The 27,299-nt window shown below is 39.4% G+C and overlaps 2 protein-coding genes across 2 annotated transcripts in view; both read left to right on the top strand.

Moving 5' to 3' along the window:
• Positions 1-59: 59 nt before the first annotated feature.
• Positions 60-27,299, top strand: part of RAD54B (RAD54 homolog B) — a 61,866-nt gene continuing 34,626 nt past the window's right edge. Inside the window, exons 1-3 of the mRNA XM_053947974.1 lie at positions 60-116; positions 3,060-3,213; positions 3,868-4,039. Coding sequence (XP_053803949.1) covers positions 3,187-3,213; positions 3,868-4,039 — 199 coding nt within the window. The 5' untranslated portion in view covers positions 60-116; positions 3,060-3,186. The remainder of the gene's footprint in view (positions 117-3,059; positions 3,214-3,867; positions 4,040-27,299) is intronic.
• Positions 17,136-23,932, top strand: FSBP (fibrinogen silencer binding protein). Its single transcript, XM_053947987.1, has 2 exons — positions 17,136-18,289; positions 22,560-23,932. The coding sequence occupies exons 1-2, from the start codon at positions 17,919-17,921 to the stop codon at positions 23,083-23,085; spliced, it is 897 nt and encodes a 298-aa protein (XP_053803962.1). The 5' UTR covers positions 17,136-17,918; the 3' UTR covers positions 23,086-23,932.

Genomic DNA, 27,299 nt, shown 5'->3' with positions numbered 1-27,299 from the left:
CGCCCGGCGGGAGGGGAAGGCTGCGCAGGGCGCAGGCGCGGTGCGGCCGGTAGGGCTGCCGGGAGAGCGCGGCGGGACAATTGAGCGCGGAGGCGGGACCGGCGGCGGGAGCGCAGGTATGGGAGCCACGGGCGCGGGGGCCTGGTGGAAGCGACTCTGGGAAAGACCCTATAAATGATCTGGCTCCAAGCCCCCTGCTGTGGGCAGGGACATCTTTCACTAGATCAGGCTGCTCAGAGCTTCATTCAGCCTGGCCTTGAGCGATGGGGCATCCACAAGTTCTCTGGGCAACCTGTTCCAGTGCCTCACCATCGTCAGAGTGAAGAAGTTCTGCTTTACATCTAATCTAACCCCGCTACCTCAGATTGAAGCCATCCCTCCCTTGTCCTATCGCTACATGCTCTTGTAAAAATTCCTTACAGCTACTTCTGATCTGAAGCGATTTTTCAGTAATGTTGATGTTCAAGGCGATGCACTTGCTGCCTGCAATTTAATTGAGTAAAAGCTGATGCTGTGTCACGTCTCTGCATTTGTGCCGGCAGTGCCTCTTCAAACACTCCGGGAGCAGCTTGTCAAGTTTGGGCCGACATGGGCATTGTGGCTGCCTTTAGCACAGCTCCGTGCACACCGTGTTGAGCTGGATGTGTAAAATCTTGGAACGTTCTTTGTATGTATATTTAATTTTCAGTGCAGCTACTAATGTACCCTTAAGGACGAAAGTGCAACCGAATGCAATGCCTGGCAAACCAGACGCACCCATGAGACGGTTTGGGCTGTGGTTTTGTGGTGCGCTGGGTTTGGTCAGGCATGGTTGCTAATAAAAGCTAGGAGCAGTGCTTTTTGCATTGCTTGCAGCTGTTTCCCTGCAGCCAGACCTAACAGTAAGGCAGGGCAAGGTTCCCTGGTGTACTAGTGCTGTCTCTGAGGAAAGGGCATATTTGCATATTCTTTCATTTAGTTGTAGTCTGGAGCTGTTCCTTGCCTTGCTACACTCACTCTGATCTTATCTGAAAAGCCTGGCATCAGTGGTTTGTTGTACATCCCTGATGTTCTATTCCTATTAGGTAAAGTAGTGTAAAGGGACAAAATGTAAACATTTTGGTTACTATTTTTTTAATATATAAAAAATTCATTATATTTTATGAAAGCTTGTATTTAAAAAAACAAAGATGTATTTCTGAATGCAATATTTAATTTTAAAACCCACAAACCCATAAGAGTCTTTGTACTTGCAAGTAGGTAATATGGCAACAGTGAAGTTACTGAGTTATCAAGGATAGTGTCTTCAAATGTCTTAGTAATTTTCACATCTCCTAATGAGTTTGTTTTTATGATTTTAGACCAAATGACAGTGCAATGGCCAAATGGATTTGGGAACCAGAGTGCTTTAATCATGGATATGTGCAATTTATGAATTGTGCAGCTTCTCTGTCCCACAGAACCTCAAGTGCAGTGGGCAGGGTTAGTGTAGCACTGCAGCCATGCTATGCACAGTCCTCATGCGGGGCCCTCGGGTGTCCTGTGTTGTCTTCCCAGGCATCACTGTGTAGTGTAGGTTTGGGTAGAGAACTTGTTCAGATTCCCGTGGCACCTGAAGCTGGCTGTGCTGAGCAGTGGTACTTGCAGTCTGCTCTGCCTGAAGGTTCTTGACACCTTTGCACTGTTCACAGTGGCTTTTCACACTACAGATACTCCTGTTATAATAACCAACCTACTCCCTTATTGCATAGGGTTAACTAAAACTCATTTGCTATCACTGTTGTCAGGTAAGCCTAACTTAAGTGAACTGCTGCAGACACAGAGGCTTCTTTCCTTGTACTTTTGATAACAGCCACAGTGAAAGTGACAACAGTTGAGGCCATTTTGCCCCATCATATATATGCTAGTTATGCAGATATGCATACTCTGGTATGCAACTACTCCTGCTACCAGTCTCTGCATGTTTGCAAAGTGTTTTGGCAGTGCTCTGTCACTACTTCAGTGCAAACCTTGGAAGGAATGGTGGTTGTGCCCCAGGAAGCCACTGGAGTGCAGAGTAGCACCAAAAAAAGGTGCAGAAACACACTTTCAGCAGGATGCAAACATGCTTTTGAGATGGTGCAGAAGTTTGATTCTGCAATCTGTATTATGGTTTATTTTTAACCTAGTAGTTGAGGGGATCATTTAAAATAAACATGTGTAAACAGAGAATTATACCTGTAAGTGTAGTGTTAGTTGTGCTTGCCTTCTTCATTTTGACTGATGTGTCATTCTATTGGAGTTTTCTTCTTTTGTTTGATTTCTGTCTTCTACTTTGAAGCATTAAGATTATAACTTGTTTTTCTATTGGTTGCAAAGTAAACTTTGTCATATTAACATTGGCATATGTTTAGTTTTGCCCTAAGGTTGCTCAGGGGAATAATGGTCTTATATTTTGAGGGAAAATCTGTAATACATTCCTTCCACTGTTCAAGTGGACATAACATGAAGCAACAATATTCACTGTAATTCAGTGATAATTTTCTGCTGAATGTTAATCTTATTATGGTGAACCTGAATGACCAATATAATTGACTGTTTAATGCAAAATGCTGGTCCCAGGTATGAGACATACCTTTAAGATTCATTGTTCATTGTGCATTAATTCATTGTTCACTGTGCACTAATAATGGGCTTTTCAAAATTATGTTTCCAGTGTATAGAATAGTAAGTTTTGCTTAAAATTATCTTTCTTTTTACAAACTGGTGTAAATTTGCTAAGTAGCCCTACACTGTGCATCTCTAGAGCATTTATTCCTATTAGGAATTGCATTAGTGGCTTTTTAAATGAAAATCGAGATGTTCAGCTGCAGAATTTGCTGTAGTTGATCTTTCTTAGTACTTAAAGCATTGTGATGATACTACTTTTTCTTAAATGTTATTATGCTTGTGAATCAATATTGTTATTTGAAGATCTTGTATGCTCTTTTATCTTTTGAAACAGTGCTTTTGTTGTCATCTATGGATATATTTTTATATTTAAAGCCTATCCTGACTACAGTTGTCTTTATCTGCTTCCTTCCTTCCTGTCCACCCTGCAGAGCAGTACAGCTGAATATGAGGTGATCTGCAGCTCCCAGTCAAGTCCTAGGAAATGCTGGCAAAAAGCCAAGGTTTATACCACCAGGAAAATGTACTGCTGTTTGTCTCAAGAATGAAGCTAAGGAAATGGACCAAGAAATTAAGCTAAAGGAGGTAAACTGAACAGTGCACTAAAAGTATTTTGTACAGTACTGTGATTAAAAGATAACATCTGAGCTCACCACAAATGATCTCTGTTTAAATAATCTATTCAGAACAAATTTTGACAGCTTTGCTGTCAGTACCTTTGACCTTGCTGCTCAGGTTAGGCTTCTCTCACTGTGGAGTGGTTGCAGAAAAATGTTTTTTAAATAAATAAAATTAATCAGTATTGAGCCCAAATGCAATTCTCAAGTGTAAATGAGGTGGGGATTGCATCTTGGCATGGGCTTTATTGGATTTTTTTTTGTAAAAGCAGTTAAAAAGCAAGGATACTTGTTGTAAAGTCTCAGTATGCTGAGTTGCAGTTCTGTTGCAGAGGGACTTTCTCTGAAATCTTTAATATTGACACAGAAAAGCAGCACAATTTTTATTTATCTACAGAAGACTCGTATTAAACTAATTTCATAAACTATTCACACAAGTGTTTGGTATTGTGTGCAGACACATGTTGTGATGCATATAGTTTTGCAGAGATGTATATATTTATGTAACAATTTGATAATGACAATTAGTATGTCTTGAAATCCCTTCTTGTTGCTCTGTTTTTTTTATTTCTCTCCACCTGCATGCAGGAAATACTATTGTGAACTTATTTCTCTTTTGCAGATAGATGAGAAAGAGGGAGGTGCTTCATTGCTATCTAAAATAAATATCCAGAATCAAAATGAAAATTTTACACAGTCTATGGAGTCAACTGGAAAAATAAAGACAAAAGCATGTTTCAGCATTGACAAGTGTAGCAAGGCAGAAAAGAAAACGCTAACTGTGCCCAAAGCTGGTAAGATGCTCTTTCTTTTTTACTACCATGTATCATAAGAGAATTTTAAAGCTTATGAATTATAGACTGCATATACTAAACTTTTGTGAAGTACTATTATAAGCATTGTGCAGTGGTGGCGTTTTTCGGTGTTATACTGGATAGAGTGAAAGAAATAAGTGTTAAACAAATTTTTTAATAAAAAAAGAAAGGGCCAAGATGTTTTGGAAGCCAGTTGGTAGTATTGCTATTCAGGTTTGTGTCTTCCAGAAGAGCCTTATAGTCAACTCACTCTAATCTACAGTTGGTAAAATACAAGAATTGTAATACCTTAAATAGTGGGAAAGTGTTGTAATTTGGAGACCTTGCTGACCTCATGCAGAGAAAGCTAACCATTCTGAGTGGATTCAGGTTTTTTTTCAGAATTCATGAGGTTTTCTTTTCTTCAGTGTCTCCAGTGGGCACTTAAGGTTTAAGCCAACTTTAGCCACAGAGCAGAACTGGCTTTGCTCATTTGTGGGTGTGCACTTCATCAGCTGTGCGCCCAAGTGTACTTGGACGGACCTGAACAACATTGTGGCGTTGAGTGTCTTCATTTCCCAGCCCTGGTGTGCCCTGACCCCAGATGCAGCACAGTTCTGTGCTGTGTGAATGCAAGTGTATGACCTCAGAAGCCGAGTACATATTGAAAGCCTGGCACTTGAACTGTGTTACTAACATTGATGGATGAAAATCGCTCCTTTTGGAGCCAGCTCAGGCATTTTAAACACCTGTCTTACTGTTATTTCACTGTTGTTTCTTTGTAATTAATTACATTGATAATGATGGTTTAAGGTTCATTTAATTAATAATAGTTTGTGTAGCGAGTGAAGTTTTAAAAGAACATTTCAGGGCCTCTTATTACTTTGAATTATTGGAAGGCTTTAACAGTTGCATTTAATTTTGTTTGTTATAAGACCTCTTAAATCCTGAAGCCTCATTGAAACAAAACTGACATAGCTCTGTGTCCCAAGGTCCAGCCAATAGCGAGGCAAATTCCCAGAAGGGAATTGTTCCCAATAGGCACACATATGTCCTATATACACATACACATGACTGGTCACATAGGCCAACGTGGATATGGAATACAGCACTCAGGCAAGCACAAGCAGTGCCCATGGACACATCCCTTCCTTTCTCTTCCCTTCTCTGGGGTGGCTTGGGGTGAAAGCCTGTTTGTGGAAAAACAAATGAATGCACATGTATTTATATGTAAATACACATGCACACAGAGAATTTAGATCCCTCCAGTAACTGACCTTACGCACTCAGTCTGTTCAGTAGCTGTCTCCTTGATTTGTTGGACACCCCAGCTGTGGGCACATGGGCTCACAGCTCCCAGTCCAGTTCCTGGTATGCAGACCTGCACTCCCACGGGTACAAGAACACTGTGGGTCCTGCCAGTAACTTGTCTTAGCCACTTGGTCTACTTAGTGGTGGGCCCCTGGATTCAGTGATCTCCCAGTTGCCTTGTGCCCAAGACGTGCACACGTACAAACGTTTCTGGCTGGTAGCTGAACTTACCAGGAGCCAACCCCCAAGGTGTCCTGGTCTCTTGAGTAACTTGCATGGACTTTTTGGTCCCTTCAGTAGTCAAGTGTCAGACCCTCTAGTCTCTCCAATATCTGGCCCAGACTCATCGCTGCACCAGTATTTGGCTTCCAAGCCTCTTATCCTACTTGCCAGCTAGTCCACATTGGTGTTTGTTAGGAATCTCACACAATATATCCAGGCAGTCTGCTTGGTCTCTGGCCTCTCTGCTTGCTGACATATCAGGTACCTGAGCTCTGTAACCTGTCCAACTCCAACTTTCACCTGGGAAATATTTAGAAATGTAGTTTAGTAGAAGATGGGACTGGGTCTGGCATTAGGATGTAGTGCCTTGCTGAGGAAGCTTACTGACCTTCATCTGTTTAAAAGTGGCTGCCTTTTTCCTTTTATTGTTATGTGTTTGTTCCTGCCTGAACTATCTTTGTCTGTCCCTTTCGCATGTCTTTGTAGTTTTTGATTCTTTTTTTTCTCATCAACGCCCTTTCTAGCATCTGGAGATTGTACAAGTTCCAGGCCCTGGTAGGCAGCAACCCCCTCCATTCTGTAAGGTGCTTTGGAGAGCCTTTGCCATTGACTCTTCTTTCTGTATTTCAGTCCCAAAAAATGGGAACGTGATAGCCCTGATAGGATGCTGCTACTGGCATGGTATGTGACCCAGAGTGTATGCACTCTGTTTGGCAGAACTAATGTGGGGAAATTCAGCTTCCTTGTATGTCTTTAAGTCTTGTGGCTTTCATGTTTATCTGCTGCATGCTGAAACTTCCAGTTGATGCCTAGACTTCAAGAAAATTTTCAGTGTCTATGGGGCATGTTGAGGGGTCATGCTTCCCTATAGGTACATCTGCAAAAATTTGTATCTATTATAAAATTTGTATCTATTTGTAACCATTATAGCTAGTTCTGTTTAGCAGTGCACTTAAAAGATAAATAGCAAATTTAATTCCAAAATAATATGGGAAATCAGCAGTCAATCCAGCAAAAAATCTTATGACGTGGAAAAGGTACTAAATATCTTTACCATATCATGAATTCTGGGTGCAGAATTCTGGTATGGGTCCTCTGTGATGACTTTAGAAAAATAACCAAAATGTTGTGGAGTGAAACTGGGTGAGCTGCTTCTGTTGATGTGCTGTTGCCTTTCTGAAGAAGGCATTTTGTGCCAAAGCCCTTTCTATGCATGCAGAATGAGGCTAACCTGCAAGCCTTTGAAAAGCTGTCATGAAATGTATAAAAGAAGGATGTCTAATGTCAGTATTAGTTATTGTCTTCAGGTTCACTGGTGATGAGAGCACTGTAGTGAGAAAACAAACCTGTATTGAGTCTTCCTTAAATCTTAAGTAATTTTTTAATAACTCAGATTTCCCAAGAGAGTTTCTACCCTTTACGTCACTTTTGTCTGCTATTCATTACAGCTAATGTAGAGATTACATTGATTATGTAAATCATAACCTTCTTTGTAGTGTGAAGCTAAATTGTTTTGTCAAAGCTGGCTTTGGTATGAAATTCAGAAGTAATGGAAACCAGTTGTAAAAGCCAGAGTCAGTTGGGGTTTTTTATTATCATTAATATTGTAATGGGATTATATTTGACTGTCAGTCTCTGGAGCCTCATACTTCTCTGTTGAAGAGGCATTAAAATAATTTTAAGATTGAAAAAGTCTATGTGTATGCATTATTTTGGTCTCCATATCATTTAATGCAGATGATAAACAATTTGATAGTTACATATCACACTCAAAGCTGCTGTGTTTGGGTTTCCAGTGCAGCAGTGGAATGTGTAAATAAATACTCTAGGTTCCATTGAAATTCTTTTGAAACACCTGTGAACCATTGGACAACTGCACTGTTCATAGACCTAATCTTTCTGAAACCCAGCCCTGAAAATGCTGTGCATTCTTTCAAAAAAAAAAAAAAAAAAAACCAAACCAACAAAACTCAGTGATCTGACACATGGTGTCCATTTCTTGAAGCAGACAAGTAAGGATTTTATTAGACAGAATCAATCTTAAAATTACAGCATATCAATCTTAAAAAATATTTGTTTTTCTAAGCATCTTTAAAAAAAAATCTTTTAACTAAAATGTCATTAATGAAAGTGAAATGTAAGGGACTCTGAAATTCAGTGAGATGAGGTATTTCCAGAGACATTTAGTAAATTTGTAGCAACAGCTGAATGAAACCTAGGTATGTGTTGTAATTTTAGGAGTGTTTGAACTGTAAGATTGTGAACATGTTCCTTGGGCAGTTTACAATTTGTGATTATAAGTTCTGAATACTGGAAAATAATGTTACATGTTTCTTTGTAGGAAAATGAACCTTACTTCTCCTTTAAGAATTGGTATTTGCTTCTCTTTAAGAGGAATGAACATGGCAATCTCTTTAGTACCTTTGTTTTGTATTCAGAATATAATTCTTGTTCACACAATGGATCTTTGGGAGGGAGGTGATTTATTTGACATTGTCATTAATACTTTTTCTCACATGCCTCCAAAGAATTCAACTAAGTGGGCATGCTCTTTAAAAATGAAAATTACTTAAACATTCCTAAACTATTTACCAGTAACTGAAAACAAAACCATTAATGTATTTGGAAGGACATTATTGTACCTCTCAAGTGCTTGGTTTCTACTTGTCCTTTGTGACATTCTGAGGTTCTATTAGCAATAACAAGAAAATACAAATCATTTGCATTTGAAGAAACAATAGACAGGCAGACCCTAAACTATACTTAGTATCTCCTTGGTGTTGCTAGCGAGCAGGATTGGCAAGAACTGAGGTTTTTACTCACATTGTCTTCAATTTAAGGATTTAACATATATTTATTTGTATAAAGCAAACGTAATTTAATTTGTTTATTATCTGAGTTTACAGCTTACTTTCTGTTGGTACTTCTAATCTAGGAGAATGTTGCTGTGTGTTGTCCTTTGGGCTTACTATTTTGTGTGTGGAAATGAACAGCTCCTTCACCTGAACACTTGGATGCAACATTCCAGTTGGACTAAGATTTCATTATTTGTGGGTGAACAGAAAGAATGGATTCAGAGTTTTATTCTGTTACAGCTCACCACCTGTTTGGTTGGTTTTTGGTTCAAGAATACCTTGTTTTTCATCCATCACTAACATCTGCTAGTGCATCTTCCAAGAGGAACTTTGTCAGAAGTCATGGTCAGATACTATCTTTGAGCTAACAATGAGGACAAATTGTAAATGTATTTCATAACAGGGTTAATGTGCTCACCCTATGTCTCTAAATAGATGTTTCTGAATGTCTTTCATGATAATATCATCTGTACTTATTATTTCCATACAGTTTTGAATATATTTTCCTCTATCTTCTCTGGAATGTTAATGTTTACTGACTACATTCATCTGTAAGGTTTGGATGCTTTGCATACTTAAGCTTCATTTTTCATAATGTGGTTCCTTGAGCTTTCTGGAACATTATTACAGGTCTGTCTGATACCTCTTATCACTTGATATCAATAAAGACCATTTAACCATTAATGTGAATATTAGAGAAAATCCACTGTTCATTTATGACAGTAGCAATCAATTACCTGTCACTTTTAATCAGAGGATTAAAAAATTTATTTTCAAGACTTTCATATTGTCCAGTTTCAGTCTAACTGTCTACTTATGGTTTCTAGTAATAGAACTAAAAACATTCATGCCTGGCATCTCATAATGAAGCAGATTATTCCTAGAATTACTTTGATATCTTTGTAGCTGCAGTTCTGTGTCCTTTAAATGTTTTATAAACAGCTGGTAAAGCAGTTAAATCTTTGGGTAAAAGATACTCCATAATCATCTGTAGCTCTTAAAAATTACCAAGCACACCTCAGAACAGCTAAGATGTGACTGGATGCCTGAGTGTAAGTAATTTATTACTGCATTGTTTGCAGGTAAGATTTTACAAGTCTATAAATTTTGTTGTAATTTCTTATTAAAAATAGTACCAAATTACTTTGATAGATCTTTATGATTTAAAATGTTCTCCTTCTCCCTGCAATATTCTAGAAGAATAGTTTATAATAGCCAACAGACAAATTTATAGACAAGTTTATTCTCAATTCAGGATAGTTTCTTTACTGCTTAGGTGTCATCTGTGCCTGTTTGATCAGTCCATCTCAAGAGATGGGGACTGGTTAATAAAACTGGACTGATGAAAATGCATCGTAAGATAGACGGTCTGTATCTGATTGGGTGCTGGTTCCAGAAGTGTTCACTTATACATCAGTCACAGTGGGTCTCGTGTTTTATGGTCTGTAGCTTTGGGATTCTTTGACATTTCCTCAAGACAACATCTTTTACTTGGTGCTCTTCCTTGTGGTGTGAAATGATGTCTTCTACTCTGCTGCTGTCTTAAGGCCTTTCCTTGTGTTTCCCCAGCTGATTGTGCACACTCAGTGTTACCCTGGGCTGTTGTCACATTCCTGACTGTGTTTATTCATCTTGAATTTGGGATGCCCACCAGCTGAGTGTTGAGCTACACAGTGCTAGTAGAATTAGCAGCCAAAAGTGAGATGGAAAGAAGGAACTTTACAGCAGCTTCACAACCAAAGGCAACATTTCATGTAATGTTCAGCTACTGCAAAACTGCTTTCCTGGATGGGGCAGCCATCTGCAATGCTGCTGTAAAACAAATCCAGACTTGCATAATTCTAGTGGGATAATTCCACAGTTAATTTATAATTTGGTATGATCATATCTTGCTGTCATATGAATAACTAGGCTTTATGTAATTATAGATGATATAACCAGGATATTCACACATTGGAGGAAAGAGCAGTGAATTGGCAGAGAAATATACTTTTCATCTGCCCCAGTTAAATGTGCTTTGCATTTGAGCTAATGAAGATAATGAAGGAGAGTGGAAGTAAACCAGAAATCAGAAAGGGTATTACATGATCAGAAAATAAAGAAAAAGAATTATATTAGATGTAAGATATTCAACATTTTCCAAGGAAATTGGAGGGATTAAAATGAAAGTTGCGCAGTAGTAACTCTTCTATTAAATGGAACTGTGGCTGCTTCTTTACAATGAAAAATATAAATTGCCAGGTTCTTTACTTTTGAGCAGTGATATATCTGTTACTGAAGAAAGCTGTGTTCCATGTAAAGATGATAGTCTTTCATACATTTTTAAATAAAAGGTATTAAGTTATTGAAAATTAAAATTTATAAACAAATAGGCAGAAATACTTAAATACTCATGCAGAAAGAGAGGTCTACTTGGAAACTGCAGATACAAAGCAAACACCCCTTTCCAAGGGCTGGCAGGGGATGGGTTGGGAAATGAACTTACTATCCCAATATATTTATTACAGTTTAGCCTCCCTAGAGTTGCATGCAAGCACACAGCATCTAGTCTGCATACAGAAAAAGAGATTATCTAATACTGTAACTTTAAAAATGAGGCACTTGGAAAATACACTGCATAGAGATTATCTTAAAGAATTCAGGTTTATCAGTAATAATTCTTTCTATTCCCTCATCTATTCTGAGGGGAGCTGTACACATAATTTCTTCTTACTTTTTTCATTTTCAAAATCTGTTACCAGGCTATACAAATGTAAGATGTGTAAAAGAGAAATGCATGGCTATTCACATTTTTTCACATGTCTTTATTTTCCTTTCTCTCACCCTTTGTAAAGTTCTAGTTTGGAATGTGGGGAGTTGGTGAGTGTGATATATTCCCAGCTCTCCTGTCTCCAACAGATACAAAGGTGGACTTAAGAGAAGATGAAGGAACGCAGCTCTCAGGTGGAGCGACAAGAAATGCCTTACTGAAGGGAACTGGAGGTTTTTTGAGCTATCATGAGTATTATGACAGACTAGGCCTGAATGCCTTCAAAGCTAGTTGTCAAATCTTTCTGTGGCTGTGCTCATTGTTTGGATCCCCTTTGTTGCCATGTCAGCCTAACTAGAGTTCAGTCCCAGCTCTTGGCTTTGGGCCTTAAGTTTTCCTTGAAACAGAAGCTTTGTCACAGTATGACTTTCCTTGAGCCAACAAGACAATAAGATTATTATCTCAGTCTTCAAAACATCCAGTGAGCAAGATTAGAAGAATGGAGAAAGCTGTTTCTCTGTCAAATGCAGGGAATAGTGCACAGGGTAGTATTTTCAGGATAGTATGTAAAAGCATAATCTCCAAAATTTTAGTCTCTCTATGAACAAAATGGGAAACTTGCATAAACTTGGCTTCTCTTACACTATTTCTTTTCCTAGGGGCTGTCTTGCTAATGAAGAAGTGAGAATTTAGGGAAAATAATACTTTCAAACCTTTCTGTATTTCTCAGCTGCTTCTGATTAGTCATAAAAAAGCTTGTTTGAAGAGTGGATCAGAGAGGGTATAAGCATGTATTAGGAATCGATGCATTTCTTAATTTGTAAATAATGGGGCTCTTAGCTTTTCTATTTTTAAGGACACAACTTGTAAAGTGAAGAGCTAATTCATGGAGCTGTAGAGTCACACAGTATTACAGAGTCCTGTAGCTTTAAGCCAAACTTAGTTTGAAGGATGGTTACTGATCTGAATGTGTGGGTCTTGGAATGTCATACTGAGATGAAGATAAATTCTTTAAAATTTGTCAAGGAGGGCATTTTAATTGCCTAACTCATATATTCCTCATTTCAGTGGGCTAAATGTTGAGAGAATGCCTTATATCAGCAGAGGGGACAGAACTGTATTAATCTTTAATGCTTGGAATTTTAGCTGATAAGAGCTCTGAAGCAGGCTGGAACCTTTGTTCTTGCAACAGTTTCAAGACCTGTTAGAGGTTGGAAGTTAATACATGCTAGATGCTGATCAGAAAAATAGATACAGGACAAAGAAAACAGGTAAAGGTTTGCCTTATTTGTCTCACGTCCCATGCAGGAGAGAGGTTTAGAAATAATTGTGCAGGAGAAAGGAAAGGAGTGGTCTAAGAAGTCCAGGTACAGGAAAGATAAGGGCAATAAAGTATAAAACTGATGGTGAAAGTGCTGATGAAGATGAGGAAAAAAAAATCAAGTGACATGAGAAAGCCATTTGAAACACAAATGACTTAAAGGTATTATTTCTAAAGGGTCTGGTGCGAATGTATTTAAGCACTGTAACTTCTAGGTGAAGTTGTATTACAACTTTCGGTTCACAAAATTTTGTCATCTTCAACCCTCTCCTTAGTGATTAATGCCTGCAACCCTTACCTTTTGACCCTGCCCATGAAACAACTGTCCCTGTGAGAAACCTTCCAAGTTGAAAGTTTTCTTACCCACCCTTTGCTCAGCAGGCTCTTAAAGACAGGCAGATCAAATGACTTGGCACTGTCTTGCTGTCGTGTCAGTAGAGAGGACTATATGATGACCTAATGGAAGTTTTGCAGCCCTTACTACCTATAGACACTCATCTTATGCAGCTGCCAAATTCATTTGCAAGGGTAAGCAACTGCCTTGATACTTGCCAAATGTTTCCACTGCCATAATAGCCCAGTATATTCAGTGATGTGTAACATACCCCATCCTAGCTGCTGAATCTTTCTACATTTTTTGTAAGCACAGGGGTGCCAGGGTTCCATTTTAGCTTTGATTCAAATCTTGCATTCATCCTTTTCTGAAGGATTTTCAGGCTCCTAGGTGATTGCAAATGCTAACCCCAGGTCTCTGCAGAGCTAGTTTGCTTGCGTGTTACTAAATAAGAACAGAAGTCCTTCAGACTTATCCTGGCGGTACCACTTTGTGGGCAGAGCACCTTCACAGGACGTAGCAATCTGGTGATTCGATATTTTTTGCACTAGAAGGTCCCAGCCTGAATCACTTAAGCTGGTGTCATTCTTTTCAACATTCATATTTGCTCTCTGTTCCAAATGGCATCTTTCAAGACACGTTCTTTCTTAGGGCATCCTCAGTTTTCTCAGATGTCTTTTCCCCTTTGTCTCATGTACCTTAGAGTGATTCTTTTTTTAAGTCTGTCATGGAGAGATTCTTCCTCAGTTCTGTGTGACAAAAGATCCTCCCTCTCCCTCCAAAATGCTCCCCTGATTTAGGACATTCTCCTTTTCAGGTTGTTCTGTCTTATAATGTGTCTAAATTTACATGGGCCACTTGATGCAGTTAGTGGATGTGATACAAACCTATCACTTGTAAAATTTGTGGCTGTTGAGCTTTTTCAGCAATCCATAGTGATTTGGCTACTTTAATTCCTGACTGTATTATAGTTACGATTCATTCATCTCAATAGTTCTCCAGGATGCACTGTTTGTTTCATTTTCTGGTATTAATTCTAGACATTTTCACAGCAAACCAGGAGGTATAAAAGGCAGTGAAGTGATGTAAGGAGTGAAGGTATGTTTATTTTCTTCAGTGCTGAGCAGAATTTCTCTCCTGCTACCTGTGGTTTGCTGTCCCCTCAGTTGTGATAATACAAGTTTTTAGGAATATGGTTTGCAATTCACCCTACAATAGATAGAGTCTGAAGAAGCTTTTTCAAGATATTTCTTTATGTGAGTTATTTGTCCTGTGGCATACTGGATTAGGGAACTGCTGGTGATTAAAACTAACCCAGCTCAGAAAAAAATTATTAACATGACGTGTCCAGATTTGTGAGTGCTCGTATCAGCACAGTGAAGGGGCAGGAACATGACATGGCTGGGGGGAGGCAGAAATGACTGTTATGACAATGTACCACATCTATGTTGACTTAAACCAATTATTAAATTCCTATTAAATTCTTATGTTTGCAAAATAAATAGATTGTTCTGTAGCTAGATCATCTTGCTGAACTAGCTGTGCACTGTGTTGCATAAGTGCAAGTGTTGGTGGAAGGTGTAGGATGAAGGGTGGATTGTGGCAAATCTTCGGTTTTTGTAATTGTCTTGGAGCTATACCTACTGTTTTAGCTCGAAGATGTCTATACGTATCATTAATATCCAGGCTTTTCACATTCTGTGATTTCTCATCCAAGTACTGATATGACCTTAGGCTGATGAGCAGAGCTATTTTAAAAAGGGGAAAAAAAAGGAAGGAAAAAAATCTTGGTTGGCAGCCAGCTTCATTTTTTACAAGAGTTATTTTACACTCATGCAGAACAATATGTAATTCAGGCATTTCATGAGGCATTTGCTGGAAAGAAAACTTTATAGCAGTATTTTGCTATAATTACATTAGTGTGAAAACTTAGTCTCTCTAGCAACATTACGCATTAAGGCAATAGAGTAATACAAGTTTAGATGAGTCCAATATTGGGAGTTGCTGCATCTGGTAGCCCATTATAGAGGAGACTGCTGCAGCTCCTCGTGGCCAGGACCACAAGGATGTATCTTTAAGAGGCACATGTGCACACTATATATGTATATACAGACAGACATCAAGAAGTTCAGCACTCATGCAAATACAAGCAGCTTCAATGGCCTTGTACTTTCCATTCACTGGCTGACTGTGAAGAAAGCTTGTTTGTGGCAAATGCTTACGTACACAACATGGATCCTCCAGCAAGTGGCCTTAAATTCTTCCTCTGCTCAGTTACTGGTCCCTGGATCCCCTGGTCTCCCAGCTGACACACAAACACACACTGGGTCTCTCTGGCAGCTGGTCTGGCCTGTCCCCAGGTGTCCTGGTGTGCCTCCAGTAGCCCAATCTCAGACCTTCTGGTCTCTGCAGTATCTGGCCCAGAGTCATGGTCACTCGGCTCCCAAGCCTTCTGTGTGGCTAGTCAGGTTTGGAGTTTGCCCGAGGTCACACACTGACACAGACATCCAGGCCGTGTGCCTGGGCTCCGGCCTCTGCCTTCTGGTGCCTCAAGCACCCTGGGCCCTTGTGACCCATGGTGGTACAACTCCAGCTGCTGGCATTTATGTTTCTGTACGTGGTCACACCGAATGGAGATTTCCCCTCGCCCAGGAAAACAGTTACAAATGTAGTTTAACAAGCAGATAGGGCAATCTGCTGTGCTCAGGCCCAGGGAGTGGCTGAACAACCATATGGGCAGCTACCTGCTTACATACACCTGGCCCCTGTTAGCCCTTTTTCCCCCTCTCCCAGTATCCTCCTATGCTTGTTCTTTGCCAAACCACTTTCATGGTTCACTATCCCTTGTGTTGCTTTCAGTTCTTCCTCTAAATATCCTGTACTGCCTTCTGCAATCCCAAAATACTCTTTCTGGCATCTCACAATGAGTCCCATACCCAGCGGGCACTAATGCCCTCCTTGCGTCTGTGAGATGGTCTAGAGAGAGCCTCTCCTGTGGACTCTGGGTCTCTCTTGCCCCTGCGGCCTGGGAGCAGCTAGACTGAGGGTTAGTTCCTTTCATTTGGGTTATTTGGGTTCCTCTGCCCCACACTGTTCATTTGTGTTCTTTGTGTCTGTGGGGAGGAGCCTTTAATCAGTGACTTATTTTTGTCTCCAAAAAGTCAAGAGTCTGGGTAGGCACAGCACAACTGCTTCAACAGTGGAGGGTACAGCATAGGCTCACCTGTGACTCCTCAATACTGATACTGCCAGGGTCTAAACCATGTGAAGCACATCCAATTTTTGTTCAGTTACTGAAGAACAATTAAGTACATAAATTAAAAACCCCAAAACTCTAACCACCAGCTTTATATTCTTAATATAAGTAAAGCGCAAAGTGAGGGGAAATAGAAAAGGATTAGGTGTTTATAAGTAATGGTTTTCATACAGTGCTTCTAACCACAAGAGTATTTTGTTTCTCAAGTTTAAGTGTAATAGGCTTCAGACTATAACATGCTTTATTTAATCTTGGCTTGAAAGCAATGCCAGCGAAGTGGACTGGTCACAATTTTGTTAGGTGGTACTGACAAGCCAAGTCTTAGAAATGGTTCCAAAAGTGCTTGTTATTTTAAATGCTAATTGATTTTTAGCAGTTAAAAGTCTCCCTTTGTTTAGTGTGAATTTCTTGTTTTGAATGCGGCTCTCGCCTGCTTTGCGTTTTTTCCCCTTAGAGCAAACAAGTTTATACCTAGATCTTTATAGCCTTAGGATATTTCAAGCTATAATTATTTCTCTTTCCTTCCCCCTGCTTCTAGGCTCCCTTGTTTTCAAGGCTGGACATGTTAAGCTTAGGAAGCTGTTGCCACTATCTCAAGTGGTGTTTGTTTCCACCCTCCGGACGCTTTCAGTGGAGTACGTCATTTTTCAAACTTAGTTTTTGCTCTTCGTACTTGAGAACACCTTTCCTTCTATCTACTGGGTTTTCTCTTTTTCCAAGTTGTTGCTTTAGTTTAGACCACAGAAATTTAAAGCCTTGCATGTGTTTTTATGTGAAGGCTTGCTTTAAGATGATACGTTGTTGAGCAAACATTAGAAATGGAGGCACATCTTGTTAATAAAAATCAGACCTTTTTTTATCCTGAAAAAACGCCTGGATAAATATAATAAAAGTCAGTTGTTTGCTGGTGGATATTATGAAAACCCCAGTATCCACACGCTGTAACGCACTCGGTAATCTGTCACGACTGCGGGCAGCCCCAGCCTTTGCGGTGCCGCCTCGCAGCCCCGGCCGAGGGGCGAAGCCGGGGTTCGCCCCGGAGCCGCCTCAGGGCCGGCGCGGCGGCGCTCGGGGCCCGCTCGCACCGAGGCGATCGTGCCGCTCCTCCGGCGCCGGAGCTCGGCCGGGGAGCGCAGCGGGCTCTTTAAGAAGCCCCCGTGCCGGTGGCTGTCGCCGGCTGCCAAGTGCGGGAGAAGCCGAGCTTTGCGGCGAAGCCCGAGCGTAACCAGCCGGCTGGGGGAGATGCCGCCCCGCAGTGACTGACAGCAGGACCAGCTCTATGCAAATGGCGCCGGGGGCTCTGCCGGGGCTCTCTCCACACGCGCCGCCGCCTCTCGCCTCCCGCTCCCCGTAACGCGCCCTGCCTCGCACAAAGCAATTGTTGCTTTTTTGGGGGGGACGTCGTTACACGTAAAATCATCTCCAGCACGGTTTCAGTTTGAGATTGTGTGAGGGAGCTGGGAGATGTGTCAGAGCTTGTTACTCCAGCTAAATTAGGTAATTTTTAGCTGGGTAACGTGCTAATCTTTAAACCTTTATGTTTTTAAATCCTGCATATGTCTGGTCTCTTCATACAAAAGTGTATTTTGCTTGTTTCTTCTCGCCTTCTTCAGTCTGAAGCCTTATGTAGGTCAGGCTTGGCTTAAGCAGATTTCCTGAACCTGCGTCAGCTTAAGCTGAAGGAATTTTAATAAACCCTCCCTTGTAGGCGTGGGCCTAAATGAGACTAGCCTAGTTAAGCCTGATCTTTTTCTGTTTGTGAAAAAGAGCTGAGCAGAGCTAGGGACTGCATGGTGGCTCCAGGAACGGCTTCCTTAATTCAAACATAACAATGGTTGGGAAGGCCAGATCTTCTAATTTTACCTTATCTGAAAAGCTTGATTTGCTAAAACTCGTGAAGCCGTATGTTAAAATTCTCGAGGAACATACCAATAAGCATTCTGTAATAGTGGAAAAAAACAAATGCTGGGATATTATAGCTGATAACTACAATGCCATCGGAGTAGATCGCCCTCCTCGTACTGCACAGGGCCTGCGCACGCTGTACAAGAGGCTCAAAGAATATGCCAAACAGGAGCTATTGCAGCAAAAGGAGACTCACTCAGATTGTAAAAGCAGCATTTCCGAGCCAACCAAGAAAGTTGTGGAAATGATTCCACAGATTTCCAATGTGTGTTTAAGAGACAGGAGCGGTGTTCAAAGGTGAGACAATTCTTTTTATTTTGTTACTGAATGAAAATTATGGCGCCTCCTATCTACTTTGTAATGCTTTTGCTTGTGCTCAGGCACCTAAAGGAAGTGTTTATCAGAGAAAATTCCCAAATGGGAAACAATGAAAAAAAGAATACTGCTGTTGTTTTATGAGAAGCTTTATGTTGACTTAGCATTGCATTCATTTTTTTCCAGCTCTTTCAAAGCTTGTTTCAGAGTCTTTGTCATACTCTGGAAAGTGAGGGTTAAGAGAGAATCAAAGAGAAATAGTAGCTCCAACCTCTACCCCTCCCCTACCTTTTAATAGGCAGATTATTCAAACACTGGCAAAGTGATGGCTATTCTCCTCCATTTAAGGTAATACTGCAGTCATTTTGCAACATATGGAACTATTATCAATTTATATAAGATTTTTAATAAAGTTAGTTCACAGAGCTAAAAAACCTTATTCACCTTTTTTTTTCTCATTTGCTTTGGTGTTTGCATGTTATGTTTTAGCTAATCCCAACCCTTTAAAGAAAAAAAATTGATTCTCCATACTGCGATGCCTTTGTGAGTGCAAATGTTTTTTTAAATGATACTTTTCTTCTACTGACGATGGTTCCTTGAAGCTGGAGCAAAGCTAATTGCAGTCTAAACTCCAAGCAGTTCTGTGTCGTATGTGAGGTAGTTTAAATACAGAGAGAAACTGAGAGGTACAGTACTAGAAGTTTTCTTTTTTTTTTTTTTTTTTTTTTTTTGCAAGGTTTCTTTTTTTTACTGCTCAGTAAAGTGAGACACACTGTCTAGATTTGAGCCAGACATAATACAGGCAGGCACTGTGCAGGCTTTCTCCCACAGCTGGCTAATGCCCCTCATATCTGACTTGCAACACTCTGCTGGTTCTGTATTGGTCCTTGAGGGATCAAAAAATGCCTGGGTCGGATTTTGGTTCCTCCAGATACAAAAACTAAGCTAGGGAGTGGGGGAGGGAAGTCAAATAACTCCCCAGCAACCTCGAGAAAGCTCTGATTTTTCTTATTTTCCCAAGCAGATTAATGGGAAGCGAACTTTCCGTATTTTAATCAGATATACTGATAGTGAGTGCAGCAGCGTAACACTCTAAGAAAAGCTGGCATGCGCACACTCACTGAATTGGATTCGTGGTGCCACTGGTTGAACTGAATGGTAACAATTGTCTAAATCCCAACATGCCAGATGCTCTAAAAATATTCTGTTGTGGGTCCTTTGCGTAAAGAAGTCTAAAGCAACTGGACTGTGCTGCTGCTCCTGATGAATGCCCCTGGAGGAACCATTCCAAAGAATTCTCTGGAACAAAATGAGGCTTTTAATTGTGCTAATAAAGGTTGCAGTGTCTTGACTACCAACTTTCGTAAGGAGGGAGAAAAAACCATAGTGTGAGAACTTTAGTTTTAAGATCGGCTTATAAAAAGCACTGATGCTTTCAGTGAATAATTAAGAACTAATGATCTCCATAGTTTGTCTCCTGTAATTTAAACAATTTTTGCAGTTTTTTATGGGTCTGGGAACACTGACTTGATTACTGCTTATCCAAAATGGTTGTTCCTAGGAACAGCCACTACACTGTGGGCTGAAGGAAAAGTACATAATTTACAAGATTATTTTTTTCCCTGCCCAAATACATAATTATTTGATAGTTCTCTGAGTTGCATTTTACTCTAATTTTATAAACCTGGTGTTGGGTTTTAACTCACCAGGATATGACTTAGGTTTTGGAGGAGGGAAATATGACTTATAACGAGCCCAAATTCTTAATCGCACCTTTAAGGAATTTCTAGCTCGCTGTGATTAAATGAAACCTGGTGAATCATGGGTGCCTGCAGGGTTATAAACACCATGCCCCAATTGTGGTAACTGTTGTTTGTCTTTCTTTCAGTCAAGTTGTCAGAAACAACATTAGTAACCACCATCTCTTTTGTTTCTCAATTCCTTCTTTCTCTCTTTGCTGTCTAATTGTTTTCCACTTAAGAGGCTGACTAAGGAAAAATAAAAACAAGCCTCATCAGAGTTGCCTGAAGATCTGGTAATTTTTCTAGTTCAGTGTGGATTACACTATTAAGAGCTGGATTTTTTTTTTCCGCTGTTTAGAGGCTTTAGTCTATGCAACACAAAATCTCACCTTTCTTCTATTTAACCTCCCTTACTTTCTCTTTCTGCTCTCTCTCCATTTCCTTTTGTCAGAATGACCTGCTTCTCCTGCTGGTTGTTTCCACTTTTCTCAGGCTAGACGCTGGCTAGTAGCCAGCAAATAAGAAGGAGAGAAGCTTTATTAGAAGCTGTGGTTGTGAAGAAAGGGGAAAACTCAGAATTACACTCAGCACAGGGGAAAACAAGTGAAAATTTGTGTGCAGGATAATGCTTCCGATGATGAGAGGACTAAAACAATGTGAGAAAGAAGCATGTGGGAAAAAGTGAAGCTTTGTGGCATGAGGTAGAAGGGAGTAAGGTGATATAATTGATACTCTATAGGCAGCTCAGGTAACAGTCAATAGAATTAAGATTATCTTGGTTTTTTTCTTCAGGGGATTAATGAAAGGTCATTTTTCAATACCTGCTTCAGATGGACAGTGGTTTTCAAAGAATCTTAAGTTTAAATAGTTTGTGTGGTTGACAGGCTTTATTTTTGGAAAATATATTGCTCTGACCCTCATGGACCTTTTTGCAGCTGAGTACTGAGAAGTTTTCATGCTTTTATTATAGAAAATGCATTTTCATGTTAATGGATGGCAGGCTAGGTCAGGGTCCTTCAGAAATTGCAACTATGATTGTTTGTTTCTTTTAAACCCAGTTTTGAAGAGCATGGGAGAAACAGAAGTTACGATCATGCTACCTTTTCATTAAGGAGCTAGTGCATTTATGTGAGAACAGGATGTATAAATTACATTTCTTCTTTGCTTCTGGGAATTTGAACCCATGTCTCTTACTAACCAGGATGGTGTTTTAATAATCAGATAGTTTCTCAGTGTGTGACTTGTAGGGCTCTGAAGGTATTTTAAGGTGTAGAAAAACTTCATTGCTCACCCTCAGATTTAGGACGGCGACTCAAATCCTCCAGGATTGGAGAGCATCTGTGAACATTATGTTAATAATGGATCCACTTGCTGCCTTTAACTGCTAGCAGCAGTTTTTGAGGGGTTCAGAAATGTCTTGAGTCTGCAACCACCAGTTACAGCCTCTGTTTTAGACAGTCCTGGCCATGAGAGAGTGCACTGACTTGGCTGTCAATCCCAAGTTAATATATTCGTGTTCCCATGTAACTCTATACTGCCTTCCCAGCCATGCTGCAAGTATTCTTTGTAGATCTGTACAGTAATAGATCAAGAAGCTGATCTGGCTTAAAAAGGCATTACCTGAATAAAGGAGTGATATGCAGAAGTGTAGGGTTTCAAACACAGCTGATGGTAGACAAGTGTCAGGAACAGCTTGAGCCATTATTATCATCAAAGCCAGTGCAATGCCAAATCATGATTTGAGATGCTGCTGACTCAGGGATTTACACAAAGACAGATGAGTCAAGTGGGTGTTGTTCTTTAAAAAAGAAATGCACAGAACTATAGGCTGTTCTTAATGGAAACATTTCTGTGTCTTGAAGCTTCAGAAGAAATATTAAGATGCACGATTCAAAGAGAAGGAGCAAGGATTAGCTTGGTTCCCAAATCTGCTGGCAAGGGTTGTCTTTTAGGCTCTAGTTTCTTTTCCCAAGGCTCCTTGTGTAATTTTATTTAGTGATTTTTTTATGTTGAAAAAAAAAACCCAAATACTTGGGTGCATGAATCAGAAACAGGGAGCACATTAAAACAGGGGGAGACAAGTTTGGGAGATGGAAATGTTTCTGCCATAGTCCACTCCATCTAAATCAATGTCCTTTTAAAATCACCTTCTATATTACACAAACTTTTTCCTCTGTTACTTGCATAACTTGGTGCTGCCTTTTTTTTTTTTTTTATGTTTTCATTTGAGAAACATATATAATATAGCCCTTCTTGCTTCTTCAGTGTCAGAGGGGCCTACCAGATGAGTTCTCTTATTTTCTGTACTGCCTTTAGAGCAATAAAATCTGAGTAAGACAGGGCTGTGTCTGTGTGGTAAGAAAGAGGGGCACAAGTGGTGTTCAGGTAATGAAATAGAGTCCCGGGCATAGATAGCAGAGTAGTATTCAAATGAAGCTTTGGTTACTTACAGCTATGCCTTTTAAAATAGTTTTTAATGGATTATTTAAATATGATTTTGTGTGTTCTAGTGCTAGTATCGATAAAGAAACAATTGCTGGTACCAGTTCACCACAGGCAATGTTGGATCACCATCCTGCGACAGTCATGATGGACTTGCAGTTGGAAGAGGATGTCAAACCTCCTCCTTCTCTGATTATAGACTCACAGCAAAATGAGAACTTAGAACAAGAGGAAGAACACCAGCTGGTGCATATTATGGAAAGGTCTCCTTCAACATCAGTGTCTTCAGTTGATATGAGAGTGATGATGTCTCCTTCCCCTGTACCAAGAAGAGATGAGTTTTTTAGGCTTGAGGTTGGAGAACGCTTTAGACCAATGTGTGGTTATGACCCCCAGATGTTACAAATGCTGAAAGAGGAGCATCAAATAATACTAGAAAACCAAAGAAAAATTGGTCTTTATGTCCAAGAAAAAAGGGATGGTTTGAAAAGAAAGCAGCAACTGGAAGAAGAACTGTTGCGAACAAAAATCAAAGTAGAGAAGCTGAAGGCAATACGACTACGCCATGATCTGCCAGAATACAGCAATATCTAAATATTTTATTACTTCTGTAATATTCTTTGAAATACTTAATAATAAATGCAAAATTGTTTCTTATGTTAACATGGATGGATCAAAATCTGGGCTTGAGACATGAAAGCATATGTTGTTTAAGTACCTTAGAAAAATACCTCGTATGGGTTTGAATGCACCAACTCTTCTGGTCTAAAGTATTGTCAAATCCATGTTTAAGTGTTTAGATTGATAAAAAGCCAAACTTTAAAAATATTTCCACTTATCTCTAGAGTTGTGATGAGCTAATGGAAATTTAATTCAGTTCTTGTTAAAAATTTTGGTCATATGCATTATTTTTTCAAATAATCACCTTTAATATCTTAATGAAGTTGCAGGTAAATAAATGCGTATAAGAAGGAGAAATAAGAGGCCATGTTTAAATGTTTTATTCTTTTCAAGTTGGTAAATCTTATGACAGTAATGACATTTTGCTGATATATCAGCTTGGAAAACAAAATTACTGGATTGTTATATTTTTTTAATGTTCAGTAGACAGTTGAATAAATGTACATCTTTTTAAAAGTTAATACTTTTTAATTGTTTCCAGTGGAGAAGTGTTTCCATAGGATGTTAGAAAAACAGAGACAATGAATGCAACTCTTGGTTTTTAAAACTGCATGCATGTGTAATTTGTGTGTACAGTTACCATGATTGTGTATTCAGTTATAGTAATTATACTGGTGATCAACCACATAAATATCTACTTTAATCATTTGCGTGCATGATTACTGCAGTGCATGTGCAACCAAGACAGTTGCAGGTGCCTTTGATCAATATCACTATGACTATAAGCTACTGAAATAAAATAGTTTCTGTATGTAAGTAACATGTGACTTGAAATCAACACAAGATTGGGTCCCTTTTATAGGTCCTGTTGTTCCAATCTTTCAATTAGTTTCAAATAAAAAGCCCCAAATGAATACAAAATTGATTCTCCTGTCTGTCCTGGTAGGAGCTGTTTCCTCTGTAGTTATGATCAACATTCATAGCTGGAAGAAAAATACGTGGAAAATATCAGTCCCAGATGATTAATTTCTTCATAATTCTTAGTCTCCTGCCTGTTGTGAATGGATCCACAACTGCCTTAGACCTCTGGCTCCTTATTCCCTGTAACAATGCTTTCCCCTGTCTCTAACCTTTACATCAAGAAAAGGAAATGAAGGACAGCATCAAGGAAAAAGAACAAAGGAATTGTAATTCCTCTGGTGCCTCCCATCTCAGAGGGCCCCAACAACAGAATGAACAAAAGCAACTGGTAGGAGACTATTTCTTCCCCACTCCTGTCATCACTGTTTTCCCAAATTTGCTTCTTTCTCCACTCCCACCAACCTCTGCATGCAAGCATGGGGCACTGGTCTGCATCAGCAGACTCTCAATGAGGTAAGCCTCACACCTCTTTGTTGGTCTGAGTAAATCAGGTACCACAGGAGTAGGTACTTACTGAAAACTGAAGACTGGAAGCATGTAAGTGTAGCTGAGGAGCTAATGGAGCTTAAAGAATTGTAGTTAAATGTTGTGATATAATAACTTGACTGTTACTGCCCAGGATAACTTTAACAAGTTTCAGGAAGGAAGAGTAAAGGGAAGCAAGTCTTTTATTTACAAACTGAGGAAAACTATAGAACAGTGAAAACAGGTGTTGACAATCTGGAGTTCCTCAATACTTTGTTTTCTTGAGAAGAGAGTACTGTAAGTGTTCTGGGAATTTTTGTGTGTACTGAAAATGATGGTGCTGGATAAGTGGCCTTTGTTCCAGTACAGTCCTTGGCTTTCTGCTGTGTTTCTTAGTTCAAGGACATTGATCTGTTTTTGTGTAGCTGGAAGCGCTTCAAGGAGGTACTCACTTCTCTGAGTTTACAAGAATCAAAATGCTGGCTTTAATAAATAAATATAGATTTTATTTGTTCTGCTTCTCAGAAATGGGAAACAGCACTAAATTATCTGCCCTTGTCTCATAATTTGGAAATATATGATCTTATCCTTTCAGCTGAAAATCAGAAATCTGGTTTCTAGTGGTAAGGAATTAATTTCTAGTTTCTGGTTCTTATATATTCTTATACAGAATTCTTATACAGTATTTCTAGTTCTGTTCTTATATATTAGCAAACAAACAAGTTTCTAACAGTTCATAAAATAATTCCCATATGGCTCATTGTCTTACAGTGGTTTTGAATTATAGGTACTCTTAACACTGGCCACCAAAATCCTCTGGAGACTTTAGGATGTTTTCTTTTGATGCTATATCAAGAGGTGACTTCCAGGGTTTCTACTAGCATGGTATTTTTATTTCGAAGACTAGAACTAGAGGAGTTTTCAGTCTGGGAAAGCTTATAGTCTTTTCTCAACTGGCAGGCAAAGTACTTGCAAAAATAGGACTCTGCATAGAGCAAAGTCTCCCTCGTGTTCTTGATGTTGGAAGGAGAAGGGTGCAAATGAGTCAAGAAATAAAATGCACTGTCCCTTTATAGCTGGTGTTCTTCCATGTTTCATTGTTCTGAGTTTGTGTCACTTGTTGGTGGAAGACTTTTATTCTTATCTGCAAGCAGCACCTCTAGTTCAGAGATCTCATGCTTCCTATTTGCTGTGTTCTCAGTTTTGTTTCTTTCGATTTTTGGGGAGCTTGGGAAAGGGGGAAACATCTCTTGAGTGCCTATGGAGCTCGCTCCTTTCTTTACTGGTGAGATGCTTATTTCCTTTCACTAGAGAAGTGTTTCCTCCTTCAGTGCCATTATATTGCTCTCTCAGTTCAATGTGGTGCTGACTATATCTTATACCTCTCTATGTTGATGAATTTGAATTTCTTTCTCCACATCTGCTTTGCAGTATCAGGTTATCTTTCTGAGTCAGACTTCTCACTTCTCTGTGCCTGTTCCTGATTTTTTTCCATGTATTCCTAATGTTGGGTATATGCACCACAGCTGTGGCTGGTCCTTCTGGACCATGAAGTGCTATGAATTTTACTCTTCCAGCAAACAATACTGTGCTAACATGTGTGAAAGGGATGGTAAGAAGCCCTTCCCTCCTTCACCCTCATTCTTATCCTCTTACTCCCTTTGCTACATCTGGCAGTGCCATTCCCTTCTGCATGCTTATAATGTACAGAGTACAAGCAGAGTAATTTTAGGCAAGGACAAATTTCTACCATATGTTCATGTCCTTCTACTCAGATAACTGCAATAAACAGGCTGTAGGAGTAACTTAATTCCAAGCATCTAATGAATTTATGTTTAGGATTAGAATAAAAAATTGTACTTATGATAACTTTGTGATAATTATGATAGCATCTTGTGTAATTTCATCTATCCAAGTCACTGGCTAGCAATCAGTCTATAATGTCATCACTGCTATCTAATTATCTTGCTTTTTTTGTTCCTGCTTCCCCCTGTAAGCTTTTGATTTCTGTGGAATGCTTGCCTTAGATGAGAATTCTTATCAGGTAAAAATGGTAAGAGAGAACACTCCAAGACTGGGAGAGATTGCTTGTAGCTAATTGTACTTGTCATACTCCTGTTTTCTAATATTTTCCACATAACTAGCTTAAATTTATTTCTTTCATTTGTACTTCTGCATACTTTCTGACTTGGGATTTTTTTCCCCCCTGCACTGAAAATGCATAAACTTGAGCTTGCATACTCTCTTCTTTGGGCAAACTTGTGCTCACTGGATTTCCAGTAGTCAAAGCCATTAAGTTCCTTATAATTAAATGATAGTTCTTTCTGAGTGGGAGGAAGCAACAACAAATTGTGCTACCCAGCCTGCCTGGCTAAGCTGTCTTTTAAAATTTCCTATGTCTTTTTTTTTAAGTGCTTTAGGATGCTTCCATGTCAGTTTTAACTTCAGTAAAATAATAAAATGGTTACTCAAGAAGATGATAAAATGTTGTCTTCCTAAGATTTTGGTTACTTTTCCAGTTTGCATATGAAAATAAAGAGAGACTTCTAAAAAGAACACTTCTAGCATTAAAATGCATTAAATATAGCTTCTCAGTATGTATTCCTAACAAGTAAGGTCATTAGTCTGTTTTCAATATCCAGGTCTTTAATAATTTGAGAAATCTTACTGCCTGTGTCTTAGAGTAAAAAAAAAAAGTGCTGTTTACAGTAGTTAAAATAATATCTGTTAGCTGTCTGTGTAATGCAGGACTAAATTTCAATTGTTCTGTGACCTCTGTTTCTGTGTTTTATCTCTGCTAA

Source organism: Vidua chalybeata, chromosome 1 (genome assembly GCF_026979565.1).
Source record: "Vidua chalybeata isolate OUT-0048 chromosome 1, bVidCha1 merged haplotype, whole genome shotgun sequence".
Lineage (NCBI taxonomy): Eukaryota > Metazoa > Chordata > Aves > Passeriformes > Viduidae > Vidua > Vidua chalybeata.
The sequence above is the reverse complement of the archived record's forward strand: the minus strand, read 5'-3'. Positions and strand labels throughout refer to the sequence as shown.

Coding starts and splice junctions, on each gene's coding strand:
- FSBP (XM_053947987.1), top strand. CDS start 17,919: ATGGTTGGGAAGGCCAGATCTTCTAATTTTACCTTATCTGAAAAGCTT. Junction 18,290..22,559: donor GACAGGAGCGGTGTTCAAAG/GTGAGACAATTC, acceptor TGTGTGTTCTAG/TGCTAGTATCGATAAAGAAA.